General features: G+C 40.2%; 1 protein-coding gene and 1 non-coding gene across 4 annotated transcripts in view; one reads left to right on the forward strand and one right to left on the reverse strand.

Moving 5' to 3' along the window:
• Lrrc36 (leucine rich repeat containing 36) overlaps positions 1–22994 on the forward strand; it is a 70408-nt gene that overhangs the window by 24542 nt on the left and 22872 nt on the right. For all 3 annotated transcript variants that reach the window (XM_036188169.1, XM_036188170.1, XM_036188171.1), the window contains exons 2-6: positions 879–1006; positions 2045–2237; positions 3013–3109; positions 6901–6989; positions 19757–19884. In XM_036188169.1, coding sequence (XP_036044062.1) covers positions 879–1006; positions 2045–2237; positions 3013–3109; positions 6901–6989; positions 19757–19884 — 635 coding nt within the window. The remainder of the gene's footprint in view (positions 1–878; positions 1007–2044; positions 2238–3012; positions 3110–6900; positions 6990–19756; positions 19885–22994) is intronic.
• Trnat-agu lies at positions 343–416 on the reverse strand. The gene has a single exon. It is a non-coding gene; the product is annotated as a tRNA-Thr (tRNA).

Genomic DNA, 22994 nt, shown 5'->3' on the forward strand with positions numbered 1-22994 from the left:
GTCCAAAACCATAACAAATCGATAAAGCAATAGATTTTGTTTTGAGAGCTTCTAGGGACTTGCACTACATCTTCCAGGTAACTGAGGAATCCAATGGCTGTTACACTGTGATGTTTTTTTGTTTTGTTTTGTTTTGGTTTGGTTTGGTTTTTGGTTTTTTTGAGACAGAGTTTCTCTGTGTAACAGTCCTGGCTGTCCTGGAACTCCATTCGTAGTCGAGGCTGGCCTTGAACTCACAAAGATCTGCCTGCCTCTGCCTCCCAAGTGCTGGGATTAAGTGGGTCACCACCACCCAGCAGCACTCTGGTTTCTTTTTTTTTTTTTTTTTTTTTTTTTTTTTTTTTTAGGAGCTGAGGATCAAACCCAGGGCCTCGTGCTTACTAGGCAAGCGCTCTACCACTGAGCTAAATCCCCAACCCCAACACTCTGGTTTCTTATCACAGCCTTTAACTGTATCACTATTTTTTTTTATTTATTTATTTAATTTTTTGGTTTTTCGAGACAGGGTTTCCCTGTGTAGTTTTGGTGCCTGTCCTAGATCTCACTCTGTAGACCAGGCTGGCCTCGAACTCACAGAGATCCTCGTGTTTCTGCCTCCCAAGTGCTGAGATTAAATGCATGAGCCACTGTCACCTGGCTTGTATTGCTACTTTTTTAAAAAGCTGGTTTTTAAAGTTTTACCTAGAGCCAATTGTTATTTTTCCAAATGGACAGGTATCATGTCCCAATAGGCATGCAAGGCAAAAGATCTGATCTTCTGAGCTGTGGGTGGGAGACCTTTCTCAGATTCATATGTGAGGAAGGAGAGAGCTTGTTTTCACTGACTGCTGTTTATGCAGGTAGAGATTGTAACAAATCTACTGATGATCTCTTTTCAGAGCTGGTGGAGTCTCTTTCATTGCAGGGATCTTATGCTGGAAAAATCCATTCTATTGGTGATGCCTTCAGAAATTTCAAAAATCTCCGATCCTTAGATTTATCAAGGAATTTGATCACTAGCCTAAAGGTGGGTTTCATATTACATGGTCAGCCAGGTCAACTCAATTTGTAGTCTCATGAGAAGAAATAAGAGATGGAAAATGTCAACCTGGGAAGTATAGGATCTTCTTTTTAAATGTTCCCCAACTACATTTTATTACTTTCTATAAAATTCTTTCACTTTTATGCTTAAATTTTTTCTTATGAAATATTGGGTAAACTTTATTTTGTTCTCAGGGAAAACTTTATGAAACTTGCATTGCCAAGGGCAATAGTACACTTCTCAATGCATGTGAAATTAAAAAAACAAAACCATTACGGTTCTGACTTGCAAGCATACAGATTCTTAGTCTCCATTCTGAGAAGAAGACTTAGGACATATCCAGAAGATTCCGGTAATGATGGTACACAGTACACATGGAAAAACACTTGCCTGTGTTGTCACTGTGAATTTTTTCTAGGAAGATCAGGAAATTGTGATCTCAATAAAAACAAAAACAAAAAGTGTCCAGGTCAGGGGAACAGAGGGCAATACAAGTAGGAAGAAGAGCTCAGTTGGTAAAGTGCATGCTGGGCAAGCATGAGGTTTTTATTCTAGATTCCAGCACCCAGAAAAGGTCATGCTCTAGGGAAGCAAAGATAGGATGATTCCTGGAGCATGCTGGCCAGCCAGTCAGTGAACTCCATGTTCAATAACAGACTCTGTCTCCAAAAACAAAATGGTGCCAGGTTTAGTGGCACATGCCTTTAATCCTAGCACTTTGGAGATAGAGGCAGGACGATCTCTGTGAATTTGAGGCCTAAGTAGTGAGACCTAGAACAGAGTTCCAGGAGATAGACAGTGAGACTATCTCAAAAATAAACAATAACAAAAATAAGGTAGTGAGAAATTTGAGGAAGACTCTTAAATCATCCTTTTACACACACACACACACACACACACACACACACACACACACACACATGCATATGAGACAGACAGACAGACTGACAGACTGACAGATTTGAGCAGTGTTTATAAGGCTCAACAGTGTGCAGTTACCTGATGTACATTTTTTTCTTTCAGGGCATCCAGTATTTGTGTTCACTCCAGGATCTGAACTTATATTACAACAACATCCCTTCATTAGTGGAGGTGTCCCGACTTCAGCCCTTGCCCTTCCTCAAAGAACTAGATTTGAGACTCAATCCTGTTGTAAGGAAAGATACAGACTATAGGCTTTTTGCCGTGTACACGCTGCAAACTCTGGAAAAATTGGGTAAAAGCCTCCCTCCTCTTCCATTCCTTCCAGAAGTTTACTGAAGTAAGCTGCCCCTTAACCTTTTGGATTTTGGACCAAAGTGTGCACTGGCAGGAGACATTTTTTTTGAGACATTTGTTTATCAGTCAATATTTATGTAACTCTTTGTGTTGGCAGGATATATGACAGTCCTTTTATTGTTTATTGAATGACCATCTATGATTTTATCAGTTACTTCCAGCTTTAGTTTTCTTCAGCTGATGGTTTCTCCACTACTTCCTCCTCAACATAAAAGTTCTAAGTTGAGACTTATTTTTCCAGGTGCCCAGTTTTATCAACAACAATAGTAACAGGAGTTCAATGCAATTCATTAGGAACTAGTTGACAAAGAACAAAAAATATCCCTTAGAATGAGCTAGTTTGAATTTCCTCATAATTTCATTGTTTGATATATATTTCCTATTGGTAGAAAATATAATTTCAAATAGCCTTGGAAAAGTTATTGTTGAGAAACTAAGTTAAAAATTGTTTAGAAAAATGTGACATTCAGCCGTAATATGAGATTGTTCGCTGTCTGAGCTTTGCTTTCCTGAATTACCTGGTTGGTAATTGTTGCTATGACATCTGAGTTACTGCTTGTATAGTGACAACATAATAGAATTGTGTTGTAGCCTGTCCCTAATGCATGAAGATGAGTCTGGGCTTCAGTTTTTCCTCTGTAAATATGGCTTTCTGACCTACTACCACTGACTGTAAAAAAGAAAAATGCTCAGACCATGGTTTTTGCCTCCAGATGACCGAACTGTGCGTGATAGCGAGAGGAAAGCTGCCAAGCTGCATTTCAGTCAGTTGGGCAACAGTGAAAATTTTCTTTTAGAGGTGGAAAAAAGGTAAGAAAAAAAAATCTCTAATTTTTTAGTTTTGTTGAAGGGAATTTCTAGTTCACTTTCCTTATTTCCCAGCAGAATTCTCAGCTCTGGAATAAATTTGTCTATTTACAATAGGTCCATAGGGAGGAGAATCAAGCCCTCTTTGTTCTTGAACTGTAGAGTTTCCTGTGGATGCAATTGTTGTAAATCCCCATCATTGTTGCAACGTATCAAGAGGGACACTAGAAGATTTTTTATTCCATTACCTACATCATCAGTGCATGGTCTTTTATCATTGAACTAGAATTTCATTACCATAGGCAAGACTTAGAGTTTTGATATTTTATTTTTTATTTATTTATTTTTTTTTTATTTCTTGAGACAGGGTTTCTCTGTGTAGTTTTGGTGCCTGTCCTGGAACTTGCTCTGTAGACCAGGCTGGCCTTGAACTCACAGAGATCTGCCTGGCTCTGCCTCCCGAGTGCTGGGATTAAAGGTGTGCGCCACAGCCGCCCAGCTGGCAAACGTCTCACAAAACAAAACCTCTACAAAACAAAGAGTAAAGAGCCCTTGAGGCTGTCAAGCATCTGAGTAGCAGAGTTTTCCATTTCTTGTTATAAAATCCTACTAAAGGAAGAAATATCTTCTATACTAAACTCCTGCTGTTAAAAGTTAGCCTTATTAGGGCAGGTGAGATAGCTTACTGGGTAAAGGTACTTGCTATCAAGCCTGGCAACCTGAGTTCAGTGCCTGGGACCACATGGTAGAAGGAAAGGACCAGTTCTACAAGTTATCTTCTGACTTCCATACATTTACTCATGAGTAAATGTAATTTGAAATTTTTTAATTGACTTCATTAGTTTTTTTAATTAGATAGAAATTCTTCACAATGTAAATAATTCAAAAAAGTCAAAGTTACTCTAAATTTTGATATTGAGATTTAACTATTTATAATACTTTTCTGTGTATTCTAAATACACATGAGTATATTAATTGATCTATTCCTTTGGTCAATAAATGCTAGTTATATTTCTTTGGGACTGGGGAGGTGGTTCACTCAGGAAAAAGTGCCTGCTGTACAAACATGAGGACATTAGTTTAGAGTCCCAGAATCCACATTAACAATAACAACAAAACAATGAAAAATAAAAATAAAAAACAGGTATAGTGGCACATGTCTGTAACCCAGTGCTGGAGAGGCAAAGACAAAAGGATCTGGGGGCTCACTGGCAGGCCAGCCCAGCCAAATAGATGTGCTCCAGGTTCCATGGAAGATTAAGTCTAAAAAACAAATTAGATGGAGTGCAATCAAGGAAGATACCTGACACCAGTTTCTGGCCTCCACCAATACACACCCACATGAACACACACATACACACAATAAATATCCTAGTATTATTAGACATATGTGTATGTTACATGTACACGTGTGATTTGTATGTGTAATATGTGTATGTATATGTATCTGACTTTATAGTAGTTTGCTTCCAATATATACGGTGTTTAATAAGACATCATGAACATATCTCCACATTATTTTTCTGTTCTTCATCATAATAAATCTATTATCTATTTACTCTTAGTTTTCTTTTGTAGTATTGAGGATTGAATTCAGGTCCTTTGGCATCTTAGGCAAGTCCTGTACCACTGAGCTATTTCCATATCCCCTATTGTTTACCTACTTATTTTCTTTCCCCTCGCTAGAGTATAAACTCATGAGAATAGGACCTTGTTTATTGTAGTATCTTCAGTGCCTATAGCAATATGTGGTATATAGAAGTTGCTAAAAAAATAATTTGTTTAATGATGAAAACTAGAGCTGATCAGATGGCTCACTGGGTCTAAAGGTGCTTGCTATTCAAGTCTAGTGACCCAAGTTGACCTCTGGAACTTCTATAAAGATGGGAGGAGAGAAGTAACTCCACAAAATTGTTTTTTAACCTCTATACACATACAATGGCACACCTGCCTTCGAATACACATTGTGTGTGTGCACACACAACACAATAGTAATAATAACAACAATGATAATAATAATCATAAAATAATGAATAAGTGAGCTGGGCGGCAGTGGTACATACCTTTAATCCCAGCACTCGGGAGGCAGAGCCAAGTGGATCTTTGTGAGTTCGTAGCCAACCTGGTCTACAGAGTGAGTTCCAGGACAGGCACCAAAACTACACAGAGAAACCCTGTCTCAACAAAACAAAACAAAACAAAAAAAAACCCAATAATAATAATAATAAATAAGTGAAACCAATATCTATTGGTCTAACATCTTCTTTTCCAAGCAATCTTTTTTGTTTGTTTGTTTGTTTGTTTGTTTTTATGTTTTTGAGACAGAGTTTCTCTGTGTAACACTTCTGGCTGTTCTGGAACTTGTTCTGTAGACCAGGCTGGCCTCGAACTCACAGAGATCTGCCTGGCTCTGCCTCCTGAGTGCTGGGATTAAAGGTGTGTGCCACCACTACCCAGCAATTTTAGCTATCTTTGTTCTGATCTTTGTTTCATAGTATAACCTTCAGAAAAAATTCTTAATTTTCTATGTTTTCCCTTATTTCTCTATTTTTTAATTTATTTTTATTTTTTTACTTTTTATTTTTTGGTTTTTCGAGACAGGGTTTTTCTATGTAGCTTTGGAGCCTGTCCTGGAACTCACAGAAATCCTCCTGTCTCTGTCTCCTGAGTGCTGGGATTAAAGGTGTGCGCCATCACTGCCTGGCCTAAATGTAATGTTTATTGGGGTTAATTTACATAGAACAATATTTACCTTACTGTAGACATAAATAGAATCTTTCTTTTAAAATATATATTTAATATATATATATATAACACATATATACAGTAAACCAAATTCTATTTTAAATATATTGTAATTTCTTGTTTACTGTAATAAGATAGAGAGATAAACCACTATATACTGAGTGAAATTACAATTTAGGCGAAGAATGCCATCATTAATCTGTTGAAGTTACCTTTAAGTGACTGCTAAACCAGAGGTTAAAATGTTCTTCTGTGTCCAGTATTACAGTATTATAAGGTCCCCAATATTAGGTAGTTCTTAAAGACTCTCTGAGTCCCAGTTTACCTACCTATAAAAGGAGATAATAGTTAGTAGAGGGGCTTTAAAAAATACTTTAATGGTTTATTTTTATTTTGTGTACATTGGTAGTTTCCTGCATGTATTTCTGTTTGAAGGTGCCAGATCCCAGGAACTGGAGTTACAAACAGTTGTGAGCTGCCATGTGGTTGCTGGGAATTGAACCTGAGTCTTCTGGAAGAGCAACCAGTGCTCTTAATTGTCGAGCCATCTTTCTCTCCAGCCCTGTAGAGGGGCTTTTATGATTAAATAAGATGATGAGTATCAAGAGGCTGCACTCAGGCTACGTTTCCTGTACTTCCCAAGTAACTGCCTCAAGTACAAACACTTTCCTCTTTTATACATTTTTCTACCTAACAGCTACAGTAGCCTCTACTATAATCTGTGCTAGCAGGACCTAACTATGCTGATTTTAATTTTAAAAAGCATAGTCTCTCAATTCTTCAGACTTAAGTTTCAGTTTTTTTTAAAAAATCTGAATTTTCTGACTTTCACACTTAAAGGTTGATGTTCTTTTTTATCGTAGTTTTCAGTATAAATATTCTGACTTTTAAAAAATCATGGCCTCTACTGAGATATCTGTAAAGCATAGTTATATTAATACATCCTAGAGCATATGGGGGAAAACAAGAACTAATGTTTTCTAAGCAGCTTAGACTGGTGATCTCAGAAGCTTTCTTCTGAGTTTTAAATAAATCCTTCTCCGTGACAGCTCTAGGGAGAAGACAATGAAAACCTGTGTGACAGAGGAAGGCTCTGCATCAAAAGTCAATCCTGAGGTTGACGCCAGGATCGAAACAGGTCAGCATTGTTTCTGTGATTATAAAATAACCAAGACATCAGTTGTCTTTGCTGTCATAGCCAATCTGGGGTAGAATTACGCAAAGTAATTGTGAAAACACAGATTTAAAGCTAGTCCAGTATTTACTGACTGTTTTTTTCTCTCTTTCTCACTGCCAGAAGGACCCTGTGTTATACAGGTGTAACCCAGCACCTTTCAAAACACAAGCTGTACACTCAGAGAATTCAATTTCACTTACATCACCTTACATCAGTTGTGACCCTAAACTTACATTCCCAATCCCCATAGGTTCCTGGGCATTGATTGCTAAGGTAATTTATGTCCTTAGTCAGAGACTCATGACTCAAATGTATCCATTGTTGCTAACAGCTGAGCCTTTTAGGCTTCCCAGGCAAGCACCTTCCCAGCTGCAGAATCTCTTGTGTTTGCAATGTAAAATTTGACTACCTTTTCTTGCATAAGCTGAAGTAGACTCCATTAATATCATATTATTCCACTAGCACAGACAAGGATTTATTACACGAGTTAAAATATACAATGAGTTAAAGTATACAATTTCTATTGAGAACAAACAGTCTTAGTAGACACATAGCCCATTTTCAAAGGGTTTTAGAACTACCATTATTGGTATTCCAGTACAATTAAAGTAGTTATTCCACATAAATGGCCATGCCTCAGATGGGAGAAAGCTTTCCATCAGAGAAATTATGTCTGGTGCACCCTTGTGCATCAGCTTGCCATTCTCATACCATCTACATCAGAAAAGCACTCTAATAACAAGAGATTGGCTGTGTAGTACAGATATTAAAGGTTTCCTGTTGTGCTAACATATATTGCTTCAGTGTTCTGACTTTTTAATCTATCCTTGTAAACATTTATTAAGTCATTTTCACAGGATTTCATGATAAATTATAATAAAGTAGTATTTTCCTTTTCCTTTTTTCCCTTGATATCTCAGTGCATATAAATGATAGAACTATGGGTTGCTTTGTTTTGCATTAAAAAGTGTTTTTTATATTTCAAATAGATGCAATTTTTAAATAATTTTGGCAAATGCTGAAATGTATAAAGAACAACATCCTGCTTACTCAGAATCTCACAACAAAAGAGAATCACAATGACTACTTTGGGTAGTTTTTTTCTTCTAGGTACACACATTTGTATATCCATTTTCAGATGAGAAAAGTACTTTGAAGCAAAATTTGACTGCCCCCTTATATGAGCTGAATTAGAATTAGACTTCATAAATGTAATATATTATTAGTGTGTGTGAGAATTAACTCCAAGAGTCAAAGTGTCTTTTAAGTTTACAGTCTTTACTGAGAATAAACTGCTGCACTAGACAATCGGTTTCCAAAGGTTCTTTGAGGCACCATCTGCTGCCTAATTTTTAATATAAAATTTATTTTGCTGGTTTGAGACATTAAAGAGCTTTGTTCCCCACTGCTGATTGTGTTTGTGCTAGATCCTTGGGGAGGATGGCCAGTAAGCTTTGTTGGTAATGTAATACGATTAATGTAGTCATGCCAAGTTAATGGGCATGCCTCAGGCTTTCCTACAGAACAGCTTCCACCTGCTCCGTTGTTCAGCACAGTGCTTTTGAATACGCAGGGAACTTTCACTGTCTTGGATTTTTGTCCTGTTTACACCCTCAAAATAAGCACACTCAGGCTATATCTTTAGCCTCCCTGTTCTTCCTTGTCTCTTTGTCCTTGTTGATATCACCCATTTTTTGTTTTGTTTTGTTTTTCGAGACAGGGTTTCTCTGTGTAGCCTTGACTGTCCTGGAATTCACTCTTTAGACCAGGATGGCCTTGAATTCACAGAGATTTGCCTGCCTCTGCCTCCTGAGTGCCAGGATTAAAGGTATGCCCTACCACTCCCACCATCCCTTGCCACGTTTTAATTTTTTTTAATTTTTTTATTTATATTTTATGTATGAGTGCTCTGCATGTATACCTGCACACCAGAAGAGGGCATCAGATCCCACTATAAATGGTTGTGAGCCACCATGTGGTTACTGGGAATTGAACTCAGGACCTCTGGAAGAGCAGCCAGCGCTCTTAACCGTTGAGCCATCTCTCCAGAGATTTTTTTTTTTAATTAAGAAATTTTCTATTCATTTTACATACCAACCACAGATCCCCCTCTCCTCCCTCTTCTTGTCCCCCAGCCCCCTCACCCCCACCCCCATTCCCACATCCTCTAAAGCAAGGACTCCCATGGGGAGCCTGGTACATTCAGTTGAGGCAGGTCCAAGCCCCTTCCCCCTGCACCAAGGCTGCGCAAAGTGTCCCACCATAGGTAGTGGGCTCCAAAAAGCCTGCTCATGCACAAGGTGTGGATCCCAATCCCACTGCCTGGAGGCCCCCTAAACAGTTCAACTGTCTTGCCGATCCAGAGGACCTAGTCTGGTCCCATGGGGGCTCCACAGCTATTGGTCCACAGTTCATGAGTTTCCACTAGTTGTCTGTCTGTCTGCCCGTTTTCCCATCATGATCTTGATGTCCCTTGCTCATAGAACCTTTCCTCTCTCTCATTGATTTGGATTCCTGGAGCTAGGCCTGGTGCGCGGCCATGGATCTCTGCATCTGCTTCCATCAGTCACTGGATGAAGGCTCTATGATGACAGTTGGGGTATTCACTAATTTGATTACCAGAGTAGGCCAGTTCAGGCACCCTCTTGACTATTGCTAGTAGTCTAAGGTGGGATCATCTTTGTGGATTACTGGGAACTTCCCTAGCACCCTGTTTATCCCTGTTCCCATGATGTCTTCATTTATCATGGTATCTCTTTCCTTGCTCTCCCACTGTCCCTGTTCCAGCTTGAACCTCCCATTCCCTTATGTTCTCATCCCCCATCCCTTGCCCTCCATTACCTCACACCCCTCACCCTCAGTTTACTCATGTAGATCTCATCTATTTCTCCTTCACTGGGCTATCTATGTGTCCCTCTTAGGGTCTTCCTTCTTAGCTCGCTTCTCTGGAGCTGTGGGTTGTAGTCTGATTATCCTTTGCTTTACATCTAGCATCCACTTATGAGTGAGTACATACTGTGTTTGTCCTTCTGAGTCTGGGTTAACTCACTCAGGATGATATTTTCTAGTTCTATCTATTTGCCTGCAAATTTCATTATATCATTGTTTTTTACTACTGAGTAGTACTCCATTGTGTATATGTGCCACATTTTCTTTATCCATTCTTCAGTTGAGGGGCATCTAGGTTGTTTCCAGGTTCGGGCTATTATGAATAATGTTGCTATGAACATAGCTGAGCAGTGGCCCTTGTGGTATGATTGAGCATTCCTTGGGTATATGCCCAAGAGTGGTATAGCTGCGTCTTGAGGTAGATTGATTTCCAATTTTCTGAGAAACAGCCCCCACATTTTAATTTATAAAGTAAATATAATTTATTATTTGTTTTCTACTTTCTCATTTATTAAAAATAGTCTAGCTTGATAGCTGTACCAGTGTCTCACTAGCCACTCATCTCTGTTAACTAACTAGAATCATTTTGCTCTAATGTTCCAGCCCTTTAAGCTAAACATCCCCTGGAGCAGACAAAGCCTAAAGAGCTCTTTGTGTTTCATGGGAATCATCCCAACTCTGCTGTGATCCTGGCTCAGAATCACATGGGTGTTGTCTAGTTTTCTTTCTGTTGCTATGATAAACACCACTACCAAAAGCAACTTGGAGAGGAAAGGATGTATTTCCTTACAGTTCCCAGTCACAGTCCATCACTGAAGGAAGCCAAGGCAGGAACTCAGTCAGTCAAGCAGGACAGAAACCTGGAGGCAGATACTGAAGCAGAGACCATGGAGGAACACTGCTTACTGGCTTGCTCCCAATGGCTTGCTCAGCTTGCTTTTTTATACAACTAAGAGCATCTTTCCAGAGCTAACAATGCCACAATGCCCTGGCACCTCCCACATCAATCATTAGTCAAGACAATGTCTCATAATCTGATGGAGTCAGTTTCTTGGTTGAGGTTCCCAATCCAATTCCTAGATGATTCTAGCTTGAGTCAGGTTGATAAAAAAACAAAACAAAACAAAACAAAAAAAACACAACAACAACAACTACCCGGTGCCAGGGCTTGATGCTGCTGATCCTCCAAGTTTATATCTTTCAGTGTAATTCTGAGCCCTCCTTTCCCTTCCTTCCTTCCTTCCTTCCTTCCTTTCTTTTTTTTTTTTCAAGACATGGTCTCACTGTGTAGTCCTGGCTGTTCTGGAACTTGCTCTGTAGACCAGGGTGGCCTCAAATGTGGAGATCTGCCTGCCTCTGCCTCGAGTTCTGGGATTAAAGGTGTGCGCCACCACCGTCTGGCCTTTCCATTTCTAATAGTCTCAGTTTAACAGGTCTCTTAATACTCACTGAGTACAAACTCTGGCCTGGGTACTGTCTGTGATCTCATCTAATCCTCACACCCTTAAAGTTGGTTTGACAGGTGAAACCCAAACAGATGAAATAACCTGCCCTACTTATACAATCAGTGGCAGAATTTGGGTGCCAAGTGTGGTTTATATGTCATCGAAGTTCTTCCTGCAGCCTTTTTTCCCATTTATTTTGTACTTTGATGCCAGATTAATTCTCTTAAAACACAGCTGAAATAATTAACTATACACTCCTGCTTAAAGATTTGATGGCTCCCACCCAACTACTACATTAATTTTAACTTCCTTAAGCTGGTATACAACGTTCCCTTGAACTTGGGCCTCGACTTATTTCTTCAGCTTGCCTTGAAGTCTTATCTCCTACTTCTCCACTACAGAGTACAGTTCTCCACCCAGACCATCTCCTCCTCCCGTCAGTCCTTCCGTTGTCTCCTCTGCAAACTCATGCCATTCCTCTGGAAAGCTTTCGTCCGACTCTGCCTTTTCTTCATGACCAAGCTCCAAGTCTTTTCATTTAGCAAAACCTTTCAAATTAATCAACAAAAATTTATTTTTAAAATCAAATGCCTACTCAATAGATATGTGTGTACATGTATTTGGGTGCATGTACACATGTGTGTGGAGACCAGAAGTTGATGGTTCTTTCTCAGTCATTCTTCACCTCACCTATTTTTTCATTGTGCATGTGCATGTGTAAGTGGTGTATGTGTGTTTGTATGTATGTGGGTGCACATGTTTGGGCAGGAGCAAGGATGTGTAGAGGCCAGAGGTTGGTGTCTGGTGTTGTAGCTAGAGTTTTCCTGTTTGGCCCAGGGTCAGGACAAATCTTTCACCCACCAGTCCTGCAGCTGCTCAAACCCAACCAAGTAAACATACAGAGACTTATATTACTTATAAACTGTATGGCCGTGGCAGGCTTCTTGCTAACTGTTCCTATATCTTAAATCAACCGATTTCTATTAATCTATAAGTTACCACGTGGCTCGTGGCTTACCGGTATCTTAACATATTCTCATGGCGGCGGTTGGCAGCGTCTCTCTGCCTCCGCCTTCCACTTTCCAGAATTCTCCTCTCTCCTTGTCCTGCCTATACTTCCTGCCTGGCTACTGGCCAATCAGTGATTTATTTATTAACCAATCAAAGCAACACATTTAACATACAGATCATCCTACAACATGGTGTCTTCTTTGATCATTTTCCACCTTGTATATTACTTAAATAGGGTCTCTCAATTGAACCCATAACTTATCAATTCAGCTAACCAGCTTGCCCATTAGGATCACAGGCAGGCTGCTGTGCCCACCCAGTACTTATGTAGGAGGTGCTAGGGGTCCATACTCTGGTCCTTATGCTTGCATGGCAAGTGCTTTAATCACTTCTTTCGCCTTTTTTTTTTTTTTTTTTTTTTTTTTGAGTAGTCAGGGTATCTTGCTGAATCTGGAGCTCACCAATTCAGCTAAGCTGGCTGGTCTCACTGTGTGTTCCTGGCTCGACTAGAACACTGGAACTCTCTATATAGAACAGATTGACCTTGAATTCATAGAGATCTGCCTGATTTCGGCATCTTGAGTACTAGGACTAAAAGTGTTTGCTGCAAGCAATGTGTAGAGGTGCATGCCTTTTATCCCAGCACTTGGGCAGCAGAGGCAGGGAATCTTTGTGAATTCCAGGCCAGCCTATTCTACAGAGTTAAGTTCCAGGACAGCCAGAGCTACATAGTGAGACCCAGTCTCAAGTGGGAGGAGAGTGTGGACCACATGCCTAGTTCTTCTGTGACATTTTGTGTGAGTTGTTAGCTCATTTCTTCCTATGCAGATAAATAGTCCATTGTCCTATAGTTTACTTAGTAAACCCAACTTCTGAAGGACATCTTGATTGCCTCTAAAATTTGAAATCATAACTGTCTTCTTATAACTGGTTAAAAGCTATCCCATTTCAACTTGTTGACTCTCATCATCTCAATTTAGCCATGATGGTGTTCTACCTGGATAAAAGTCAGGAGGGAATAGCAGAGACTTTCCAAAATACTGGCTTAAACGAGACAGAAGTCCACTTCTCTTTCATATAGAAAGAGCCTTTCAAGGCTGTTGTGGGGGTCAGGGAATTTTAAGAGTGGAATGATAGCCAGGCAGTGGCGGGGAGGGGAGGGGTATGCGACAGCATGCCTTTAATTCCAGCAGATCTTTGTGAGTTCAAGGCCAGCTTGGTCTATGGATAGAGTTCCAGAAGAGCCAAGGCTACACACACACACACACACACACACACACACACACACACACACACACACACACACACACACACACACACACACACACACACACACACACACAACAAACAAATAAACAAACAAACAATACCTGTCTCCAAAAAACTGAAAATAAATAAATAAATAAATAAATAAAAAGGGTGGAATGATAACTGCAGGGCAGCTAGCAATCTCTGCTACAATGCAAGGAGAGCAATTTATCTCTGTCTACAGGGCAGAACTTGTGTTAGGCTAGCAAGGAAACAACACAATTGTGTCAAATCTTCATATACTTCCAGTCCTGAGCTATTTATCACAGCCAATTAGGCCACAAGTCAGGCTGAGACAAGAATACCACTGTGACAGAGACAGAGACATGGGAAGGAAGCAGTAGCCCTCAAATACTGAGGGGACCTGGGAAATAGTTTCTAGATGGGAGATGCTTGAGTAGGTCATTCAGTGGGCATAGTTGAGAAGAAAAAGTTGTCAAAAAGAAGCTGCAAACCCACATCTGAGAAATGAAGAATGTGTTGGCAGCAAATCCAAGTAGGACAGATCAGCAAATAATAGGTATGACAGATTAGGACATTGACTCAGCTTGTGACTGGCTCAAAGACCAAGTCGCTAAGAGCCTCCTTACTAATAACTGTGTTCACACATGAAAATGAATAGCAATTTGTTTTAAAGAGGCATGAGCAGATGTGTCTCTAGAGAGATAATTCAAACGAGGTTCAGTCAAATGAGGACTCATCTGAGTACAGCAATAATAATGGAACTACAGATGAGGAAGTACCTCCTGACTAAATCCTCAAGGATGAAAAGAAAACTTGGAGACAAACACTGAGGGTTTGGGGCCTGTGACGTTTTGTTACAGAAATTAAATTATAAAGAATTGAGTCTATGAATAAAATATCCAAGAGATATTGAAGAGGTCAAAGTACAAGGGTGCTGAAGCTACAATTCATGACAGTCTGTTATGGTGGGAAAATACTAATTTTCTTTAATAATTGTCATTTAATGTGAATGTGATTGCATATTTTCAAGTTGGAGATTAAATTTTTATTAGGGATTAGTAAACCAAATAAAATGGCTCAGTTGCATTTATTTTAGGGACTAGTGGCAGACAAGTAATTTCCTTTTTAAAAGATTTCTTTCTTTGCTGAGTGGCGGCGGCGGTGGTGGCGCACGCCTTTAATCCCAGCACTTGGGAGGCAGAGCCAGGTGGATCTCTGTGAGTTTGAAGCCAACCTGGTCTACAAAGCGAGATCCAGGACAGGTACCAAAACTACACAGAGAAACCCTGTCTCAAAAAAAAAAAAAAAAAAGAGAGAGAGAGAGATTTATTTATTTATTGCTTTTTCAAGACAGGGTTTCTCTGTGTAGTCTTGGCCATACTGGAACTTGCTCTGTAGACAAGGCTGGTCTTAAACTTACAGAGATCCACCTGTGTCTGCCTCCCAAGTGCTGGGATTAAAGGAGTGTACCACCACAGCCCAGCTATTTATTTTAATTTTGTATGTATGACTGTTTTGCCTGGGGGGGGGGGGGGGGAGGAAATCACATGTGTGCAGTACCCACAGTGGCCAAAAGAGGGCATCAGACCCCCTGAAACTGTGGTTACAAAAGGTTATGAACCTTCATTTACATGCTAGAAACTGAATCCAGGTTCTCTACAAGAGCAGCAAGTGCTATTAATCTCTGAACCATCTCTCCAGCCCAAGTTATTTCTGCTTTTAATTTTTTTATTTGAAATTGGATAAGATGTTTATTACAGTTTTACAGTGAGAAGAAGGGGGCAAAAGAAGTTTGAGGAGACAGAGCTTCTGTTCTAGAGTGAGACTTATTCTTCAAAATGTCTCTACCAATTGCTTGAGTCTAGGAGTTCTGGACGTAACATGCTATGCTGACTAGGTGTGTACGCCAAATTCAATATGATGGCCTGGGTAGGCAGGGGACTACCAGGTTGCATAAGGAGGCGTGAACTGGCCAAGGTCAGAAATGGAGCAGGTGAGAATGTCTCTCTCTTGCCTAGCTGGGTCACTGGAAAGGGAATGCCTTAAGGGTGTGTGACATCAGTAGGTGGGTGGTTCTCTGTATCAGATACAGACCTTGAAGAGCAAACAGCTGAAGTGCCTTTCCATAGCTGGGCAGCAAGTCCTTCCCTCTTAGGGATCTAGGCAATCCACTTTTATTTCATTCTCCTATGGACTGTAAAGTCTTTGACTAAACATGTGAAGGAGAACATCCCTCCTCAGCTGTGATTGCTAGCTAGCACCTGAAGTAGTCAATTATTAGTTCTTTGCCCCATATCAGCATTATAAAGTCAGTGTGGTCCTGTTACCTTGGTATGGGGGTATAAAAACGAGCTGGACAATAATGTCACAATTGTACTTGTTTTGGGGATTAAGTACTCAACATATTTTATATCTGAAGAAAAATAAAGTATAAGATAAAAAATCATCTAAGAATGCAAATTGTTATGTAACCTTTTACTAATTTTCCCTGATGTGGCATGTAAAAAAATTAGCCATAATTGTATCAGAACAAATTACCAGAGTTTTTTTGTTCAAGGAGAACATAGCAGGACAGGCAAGGTGGCTCAGAAGATAAAGAGGACACACGATGACCCAAGTTTCATCCCTGGGACCCATTTGGTGGAAAGAAGAGCCAGCTTGCCTAAATTGTTCTTGATCTCCACAAGTATACCATGGCATGCATGCATCCACACACCTAATAAATAAGTAAAATATAGCAAAAATTTTAAAAGTAATACAACAGCTGGTCATGGTAACACACACTTGTAATTCTAGTACTTTAGAAGCTAAGGCAAGAGGATCATTAGGTAAAGCCTAGCCTGAACTATAAAGAGAAACCCTATCTAGAAAGTAGAGAGAGAACCCACAAAATGAGGGGAGGAATTTGAAAATCATATATCTGAAAAGGGTCTAGTATCCATTTTATACAAAGAACTCTTACAACTCATTAACAAAAAGATGGGTGACTTGGCACTGGGGAGATGACCCAGTGGGTACCGTCACTAGCTGCACAAGCCTGGAGGCCTGAGTTCATCCCCCAGAACCCATGGGAAAAACAAGATGTGGAGGCACACATCTGTAATTCCAGCATTCCTGTGACAAAGTTAGAGGTGAAGACAGGATAATCACCTGGAAGTATGAGGTTGTGTATACAGCATAGCAGCATAAATAAGAGACCCTGCCTCTCAACAAGATGAAGGTGAGAACCAACTCCTAAAAGCTGCCCATTGACCACCACATACACACCTGCACAATCAATACAGTATTTCTTGAAAGATGAGCAGTTAGGCTAAATGTGGGCAAAGGATTTAAATACATGCTCCCCCCACTCCCTGCAAATATCCAACTGACCAACCACATTAACCATCAGGGAAATGTAAATCATAACCACTTCATACACATTAGGATTACAAGACTCAACAGGACAGATAATAAGTAAAAGCAAGGATGTGGGAAAATTTGATTCTTCATGCACTGCTAATAGAAGAGTAGATTTGTACAGCATCTTTGGAAATAGTTTAACAGTTCTTCAAGAAGTTAAACATAGAGTTACCAGAAACTCCACTCTACTACTGTTTTCTGGGGAAAAAAATGCATTAAAACATGCATCTATGCAGACACTTGTGCAGTAATAAAAACAGTGTTACCCACAATGGCCAAAAGCTTATTGATTGATGAATAATGAAGCAAACTATGATATATCCATATAAGGAATAGTATTCAGCCAGGGCGTGGTCTCTCACACCTTTAATTCCAGTACTCAGGAGGCAGAGGCAGAGCAGAGGCAGGCAGATCTCTGTGAGTTCGAGGCCAGCCTGGTCTACAAAGCAAGTTCCAGGACAGCCAGGGCTACACAGAGAAACCCTGACTCGAAAAACCAAAAAAAAAAAAAAAAAAAAAAAGTATTCAGCCATGGAAGGAAGGAATTGCTGAGATGGCACGGACTGTATCTTGAAACCATCATGCTAAATGCAGGCCATATGCAGAAGGCCATGCTTGTAAGAGTCCATTTATTTGAAATATGTAGAAAAATAAGCTTATGCAAACTGAAAGTGAATTGATGCTTTTGCGGAGATAGCAGGAGAGGGAGAATTGGCCATGACAACTATGGGATTGCTTCATAGGGTAATGAAATGTTCTGGAATGAGATCATGATGATAGTCACTCAACTTCGTGAATATACTAAGAACCACTGAGTGGTATTCTGTAAAAGATGAACGCAGTGATACAGTAATTACATCTCAATTAAAATAAAACTCTCCTCTCACTCATCCCAAGAAGAGTGAGTCTGTACAATTTGATGACTGACTGAGATTTCAGTGTGAGAATCCAAGAACAAGTTTCTGTCTTGAGGGATTGTTGAGGAGGAGTGCCAATGCCCAGATGAGGGAGATGCTAGCAGCAGGAGTCTTGTAGGTGAAGATAGTTAAGTTTGGCTTAGAAAATACTGCTTATGTATGTTTGTGCTTTTATAGGGAACTTTATTCAGGAAATTCAGGGCTGCACATAAAAAGAGATCAGACTAAACCAAGTATCACAGTGCATACCTGCAATCCCAAAACCTGGGAGGTGGAAACATTAGGGTCAGAAGTTCAAGGTCATTCTCAGCTACATAATGAGTTGGAGGCAAACCTGGGTTACACGACATCCTATCTTTAAAAAGAGAAAGGCCAATTGAGAGTGACAGAGATTAGAGTTAAGATATTTCGATTTTGGATCATTTAGTCTTCAGTTAGTTATACCTGGAGCCCAGGAGGTATGCTAGCACTTGGCACAGAGCCCAGACATTGGAGGATTTGCTTAAATCGAAAATTAGGTTGAAGAAAAGAAAAAGAACCTGTGAGTTTGGAAAGATTAAGTGCCACACAGAAAAAGTCATCTCGTGCAGGGTGAGGATGAGAGGAGCCTGAACCGAAATCAGTTTACTTTCTCCAGTCATCAGATTGCAGCCACCAGTCCGCTTCATCTTGTTTGGTCCACAGTGCCACAGTGAAAGCCACCAAAGAGCACCAAGTCAGAGAGCTTCGTGTTATTTTCAGAAAGGTAGTTTTACCAAAGTCAGCAATAGAAGAGTTATCTTGTATTTACAGACAACATGTCAGGCCCAGAAAGCAACTCAGAAATAGGATGCATCTCAGAGTCCCGAATGAGTTTAGGGGCTGTTGCTCAGGAGGCCGCCTTTGCCAGTCTGTGTCTTCATTTGCACTGGCTCTTGGTAGTTCCCTTCTGCCAGAAACCTTCAGAACACATTGCTTGAAGAAGGCCCAAGATTTTGAAACTATCTGGATTCTTGCACAATCTTGCTAAAAAGAATTTCCCTAAATAATGAAAAAAAAAAAAACAAAAACCTTATTTTCAAAAGTTCCTCCAGAAGGGAACTTGTAAAGACCATACTTGGGATCCTCTTGCTTCAGCCTTTCCTGTCCTGGGATAAGCACACATTTGTGTGCCAGTTCAAATTGTAACTTCCAGAGTCCCTACCATTAGGAGTTTTATATGTTCTTTTTTTTAATTTTTAAAATTATTGCTCTAATCATATGTAAGGAATACTGGGAGACCTAAGCATTTAGTATTCTTTATACAGCAGGTCTGATTAGACATTCTCTTCTTACAAATGAGGAAATCAAGGCAAAAAGAGCCAGGCTTGCAATGATGAATCAGTGCAGTCTGCCAATTAGAGCCCTGGAGATATAGAGAGCCAGGAGTCTATTCTGGACATATGCGGTAGAGGGAGATTGCTGAATTAATGTCAGATGGCATTATTTACTCACATGGGAAGTGTGCAAAATACTATTTGCCTTCTGAATGTCTATAGAGCACTTCAAAATTCATGAGACCATTTAACATCCATGATCTTGTTTTTGCCTCCCTTCAATACTGAAAGACATGTAGTACGTATTCTCTCTGTTGAACTAGCAAAGTGAGAGAATTTAGAGCTGAAGGCAATTTGCCCGAGTTCACATGGTTTCTAAGTGATGATGCCATGAATTAATATACAGTCTGGTGACTTCCCCTCTAGTATCTTTCTACAAGACACACTGCCTTTGAACTCTGTCAGAACTTCATTGTATTCTTTTCCTTTTAATATAGACTCAAACAAAGGACTTTTTATTCCCTTCTCCAAACGGGAAATAAAGGATTCTCTAACCAGTACTTCTGCAACCCAGGGCAATGGCACACCAGCTCAGAAATTAGATGTTTTTCCACTGGGGACACAGGTAATATATTCACTCTCCTGCTGATCTATTAATTAGCCAATGACTAATACTAATGATGCAGTGTTATGCTTATTTATATATGTACTCTTAGCACAGTGCATGCTAGGTACTGGTCCACAAACAGGGATGCATCTGTTAAAGGTTGAGAGCTGGTTAGAAAAGTCCTTCTTTTGACCAGATGCTTCCAACTCTTGTTCTCTGACCTCTCACATCCTCTGCCTCTACCTTTTAATTCAAGTCTTGTGTATCAAGGTGGCTTTCCAAAGCTGCCTCTTCTGTGGAATGGACAGAAGGGAAAAGGTAATGTGGCCCAGGAGTGACAGGCAATGAGAAATTAGAGAGAATGCCAAATTTAGAAAAACTTAAAAACAAGTTTTTGGAGAAAAAATGTTAGTAGAAGTCATGTAATCATGTTATTGAAGTTATCGTGTGTGAGCAAATATGACCTCAAACAGAACTGACAGCTTCTGCCTTTGCTTTTGCTTTGATAATCTTGTAAGAACAGAACTATGGAAACATCCAGAGGGAGGATTAATGGAGATGTGGGTGATCGGGACTGTTTTAGTGAAGAGAGTGAGGGTTTTTTAGTATATATGTGTGTGTGTTATTATAACAGCTTTCTAATTTTTAAATACAAGTTAGCATTTGTTTCTTTGTTTTTGGAGATTGTACTTGGGTGCTAGGAAACAATCTCTGTTACCCTTTTTAAAAATCTTGCTATTGATTTAAGAAAACAGAGACAGTGTCTTTTCCAATTTACAATTAAATAACACTTCTCAGTAAAAAAAAAAACAAAAAAAAAAAAAAAAAAAAAAAAAAAAAAAAAAAAAAAAAAAACTCTCTAGAATTCCTGAAACGAGGAGAGAGAGAATTGAATAATTTACTATAATCCTTGAATTTACTATAAAGAAGTGCAAATTCTTTTTCTGGCTACCTAAATTGTGTATGTGGGTGCCTGTGTGTGCTTGAATAGAACCCAAGGCTTGGGCATGCTAGGCTAGCACTGTGCCACTGAGACAGATATATCCCTAGCCAAGACAAAGAACAAATTAAGATATTGGGGGTTTTTTTTGTTTTGTTTTTTTCTTTTTTTGTTTTTTGTTTTTTGTTTTTTGTTTTTGTTTTTGTTTTTTTTTTCCGAGACAGAGTTTCTCTGTAGCTTTGGAGGCTGTCCTGGAACTCGCTTTGTAGACCAGACTGGCCTCAAACTCAGAGATCCACCTGCCTCTGCCTCCCTAGTGCTGGGATTACAGGCGTGCGCCACCACTGCCCAGCTTGTTTTTTTGTTTGTTTGGGGGTTTTTTTTTGTTTTGTTTTGTTTTTTGTTTTTTGTGTTTTTTTTGTTTGTTTGTTTTTGGTTTTTGGGTTTTGGTTTTTGGTTTTTCGAGACAGGGTTTCTCTGTGTAGCTTTGTGCCTTTCCTGGAACTCGCTTTGGAGACCAGGCTGGCCTTGAACTCACAGATATCTGCCTGGCTCTGCCTCCCGAGTGCTGGGATTAAAGACGTGCGCCACCGCTTTAATATATATTAGATGATTTTTTTTTTTTTTGCTTCAGTTCTTGCCTAGTTATGCCTCAGATTAATTTACAGTTTCTTAAAACTTCAGTAGTTGCTTGGCATGAAGAGCACATACCTGTAATTCCAGCACTTAGGAGGCAGAAGCAGGATTGAAGCAAGTTTGGGATATCCTGGTTATACAGGGAGCTAGCTCCAAGTCAGCCAGAGCTATACAAGATCCTGTCTCGGGAGAAAAAGTAAAACAAAGAAAAGTTCTTGTTAGTTCCTGTAGCTGGGACTCGGCTTTATTAGAAAATGAAATAAATAGAAAAGTCCTTTAAATAGAAAAGATAAAATTGGAGAAAATGATCTGGGCTGGAGAGACCTCATGTACAAGCATGAGGCCCAGGATTTGGATCCCATGTAAAAGCCACATAAGGCTGTGATTGGAACCCCAGTGCTGGTGGGACAGGGTGAGCAGGTGGATCCTAGAAGCTCACTGCCAGCCACACTAATCAAATAGACGAACTACAAGGTTAATGAGAAGCCCCAAAAAACAAGGCGCAGACTAAGAGGAAGACAACCTCTGATGGCTACTCACATGGGCACCCCACCCCACCCCACTCGGAAAAGAAAAAGTGGCCTTATCTAATTTGTATGCAGATAAAATACAGTAGTTCAATGTTTGGTATGTCTTTTACCTTCTAAGTGTTAGGGTCGACGTACAAAACAGAGAGCTTTACTCTGATATCGGGTCATAAATGAAGCTTTTAATTTATAGCACGAGCTCGTGGGTCACCAGCGCGAGGAGTAGCTGGTGACCCCGAGTTTGAGGCTCACAGGCCTTTTATGAGGCAGTTCTACCAGGGCAGGGGAGTGGGGTCACCCCGAGTGCAGACACCTGGACGCCAGATGTCTCTATGGTCTTTTCTCAGAGTCTGGGTAGGTAAACGAATTCCAAGCTTATCTAGCAAGGGGTTATTTGGCAAGCATTCTTCTTAAGCAATTTATCTTGCAAACACAACCCCAGGGGTTATTTGGCAAGCATCCTGTTAGCACAGTATGGTGGGCTAACTTTTCTGATATGGGGTGTGGGGGCAGAGTGCAGTATTTCCCACTGAATCTGCAATTAGCAGAGCTAGTGGGGGGGGGGGCTTGTTTCCCTTACAATGGCCTTTCATTCCTCCCTTTCTCTTGTGCCGGCCTTTAATCCTAAAGGCCACTGCCAGATACCGGCTGGTACCGTTGCCTCAGGACCATCATCTTAACCCCATTTACCTGGGATCGTACAAGAGCCGAGATTTGATTGAGGATACATGGTCCAATTATGAGGATAAGAATTAATATAGTAAGTGGTCCTGTGAGGGCTGACAATAATGTAGTTGGCAGAGTTCCGGGTGCAAGTCAGGCCATCAGCCCCATAGTGGGTGCTGATTAGAGGTAATTTTTATACAATTTTTTTCTTGGCCTGATATAACCTGCCAAGTCTGAGACACTGGTTGATGTGGGTTACTTGCGGTCGCACTGGCAACGAATCCGAAGCTTAAGAGGATTGTCAGTCCGTTCCGCAATCCAGGAGTCTTCTGGCACTTTGGCTGGCTTGAGGTGGGAGG

Source organism: Onychomys torridus, chromosome 5, assembly GCF_903995425.1.
Source record: "Onychomys torridus chromosome 5, mOncTor1.1, whole genome shotgun sequence".
Taxonomy (NCBI): Eukaryota; Metazoa; Chordata; class Mammalia; order Rodentia; family Cricetidae; genus Onychomys; species Onychomys torridus.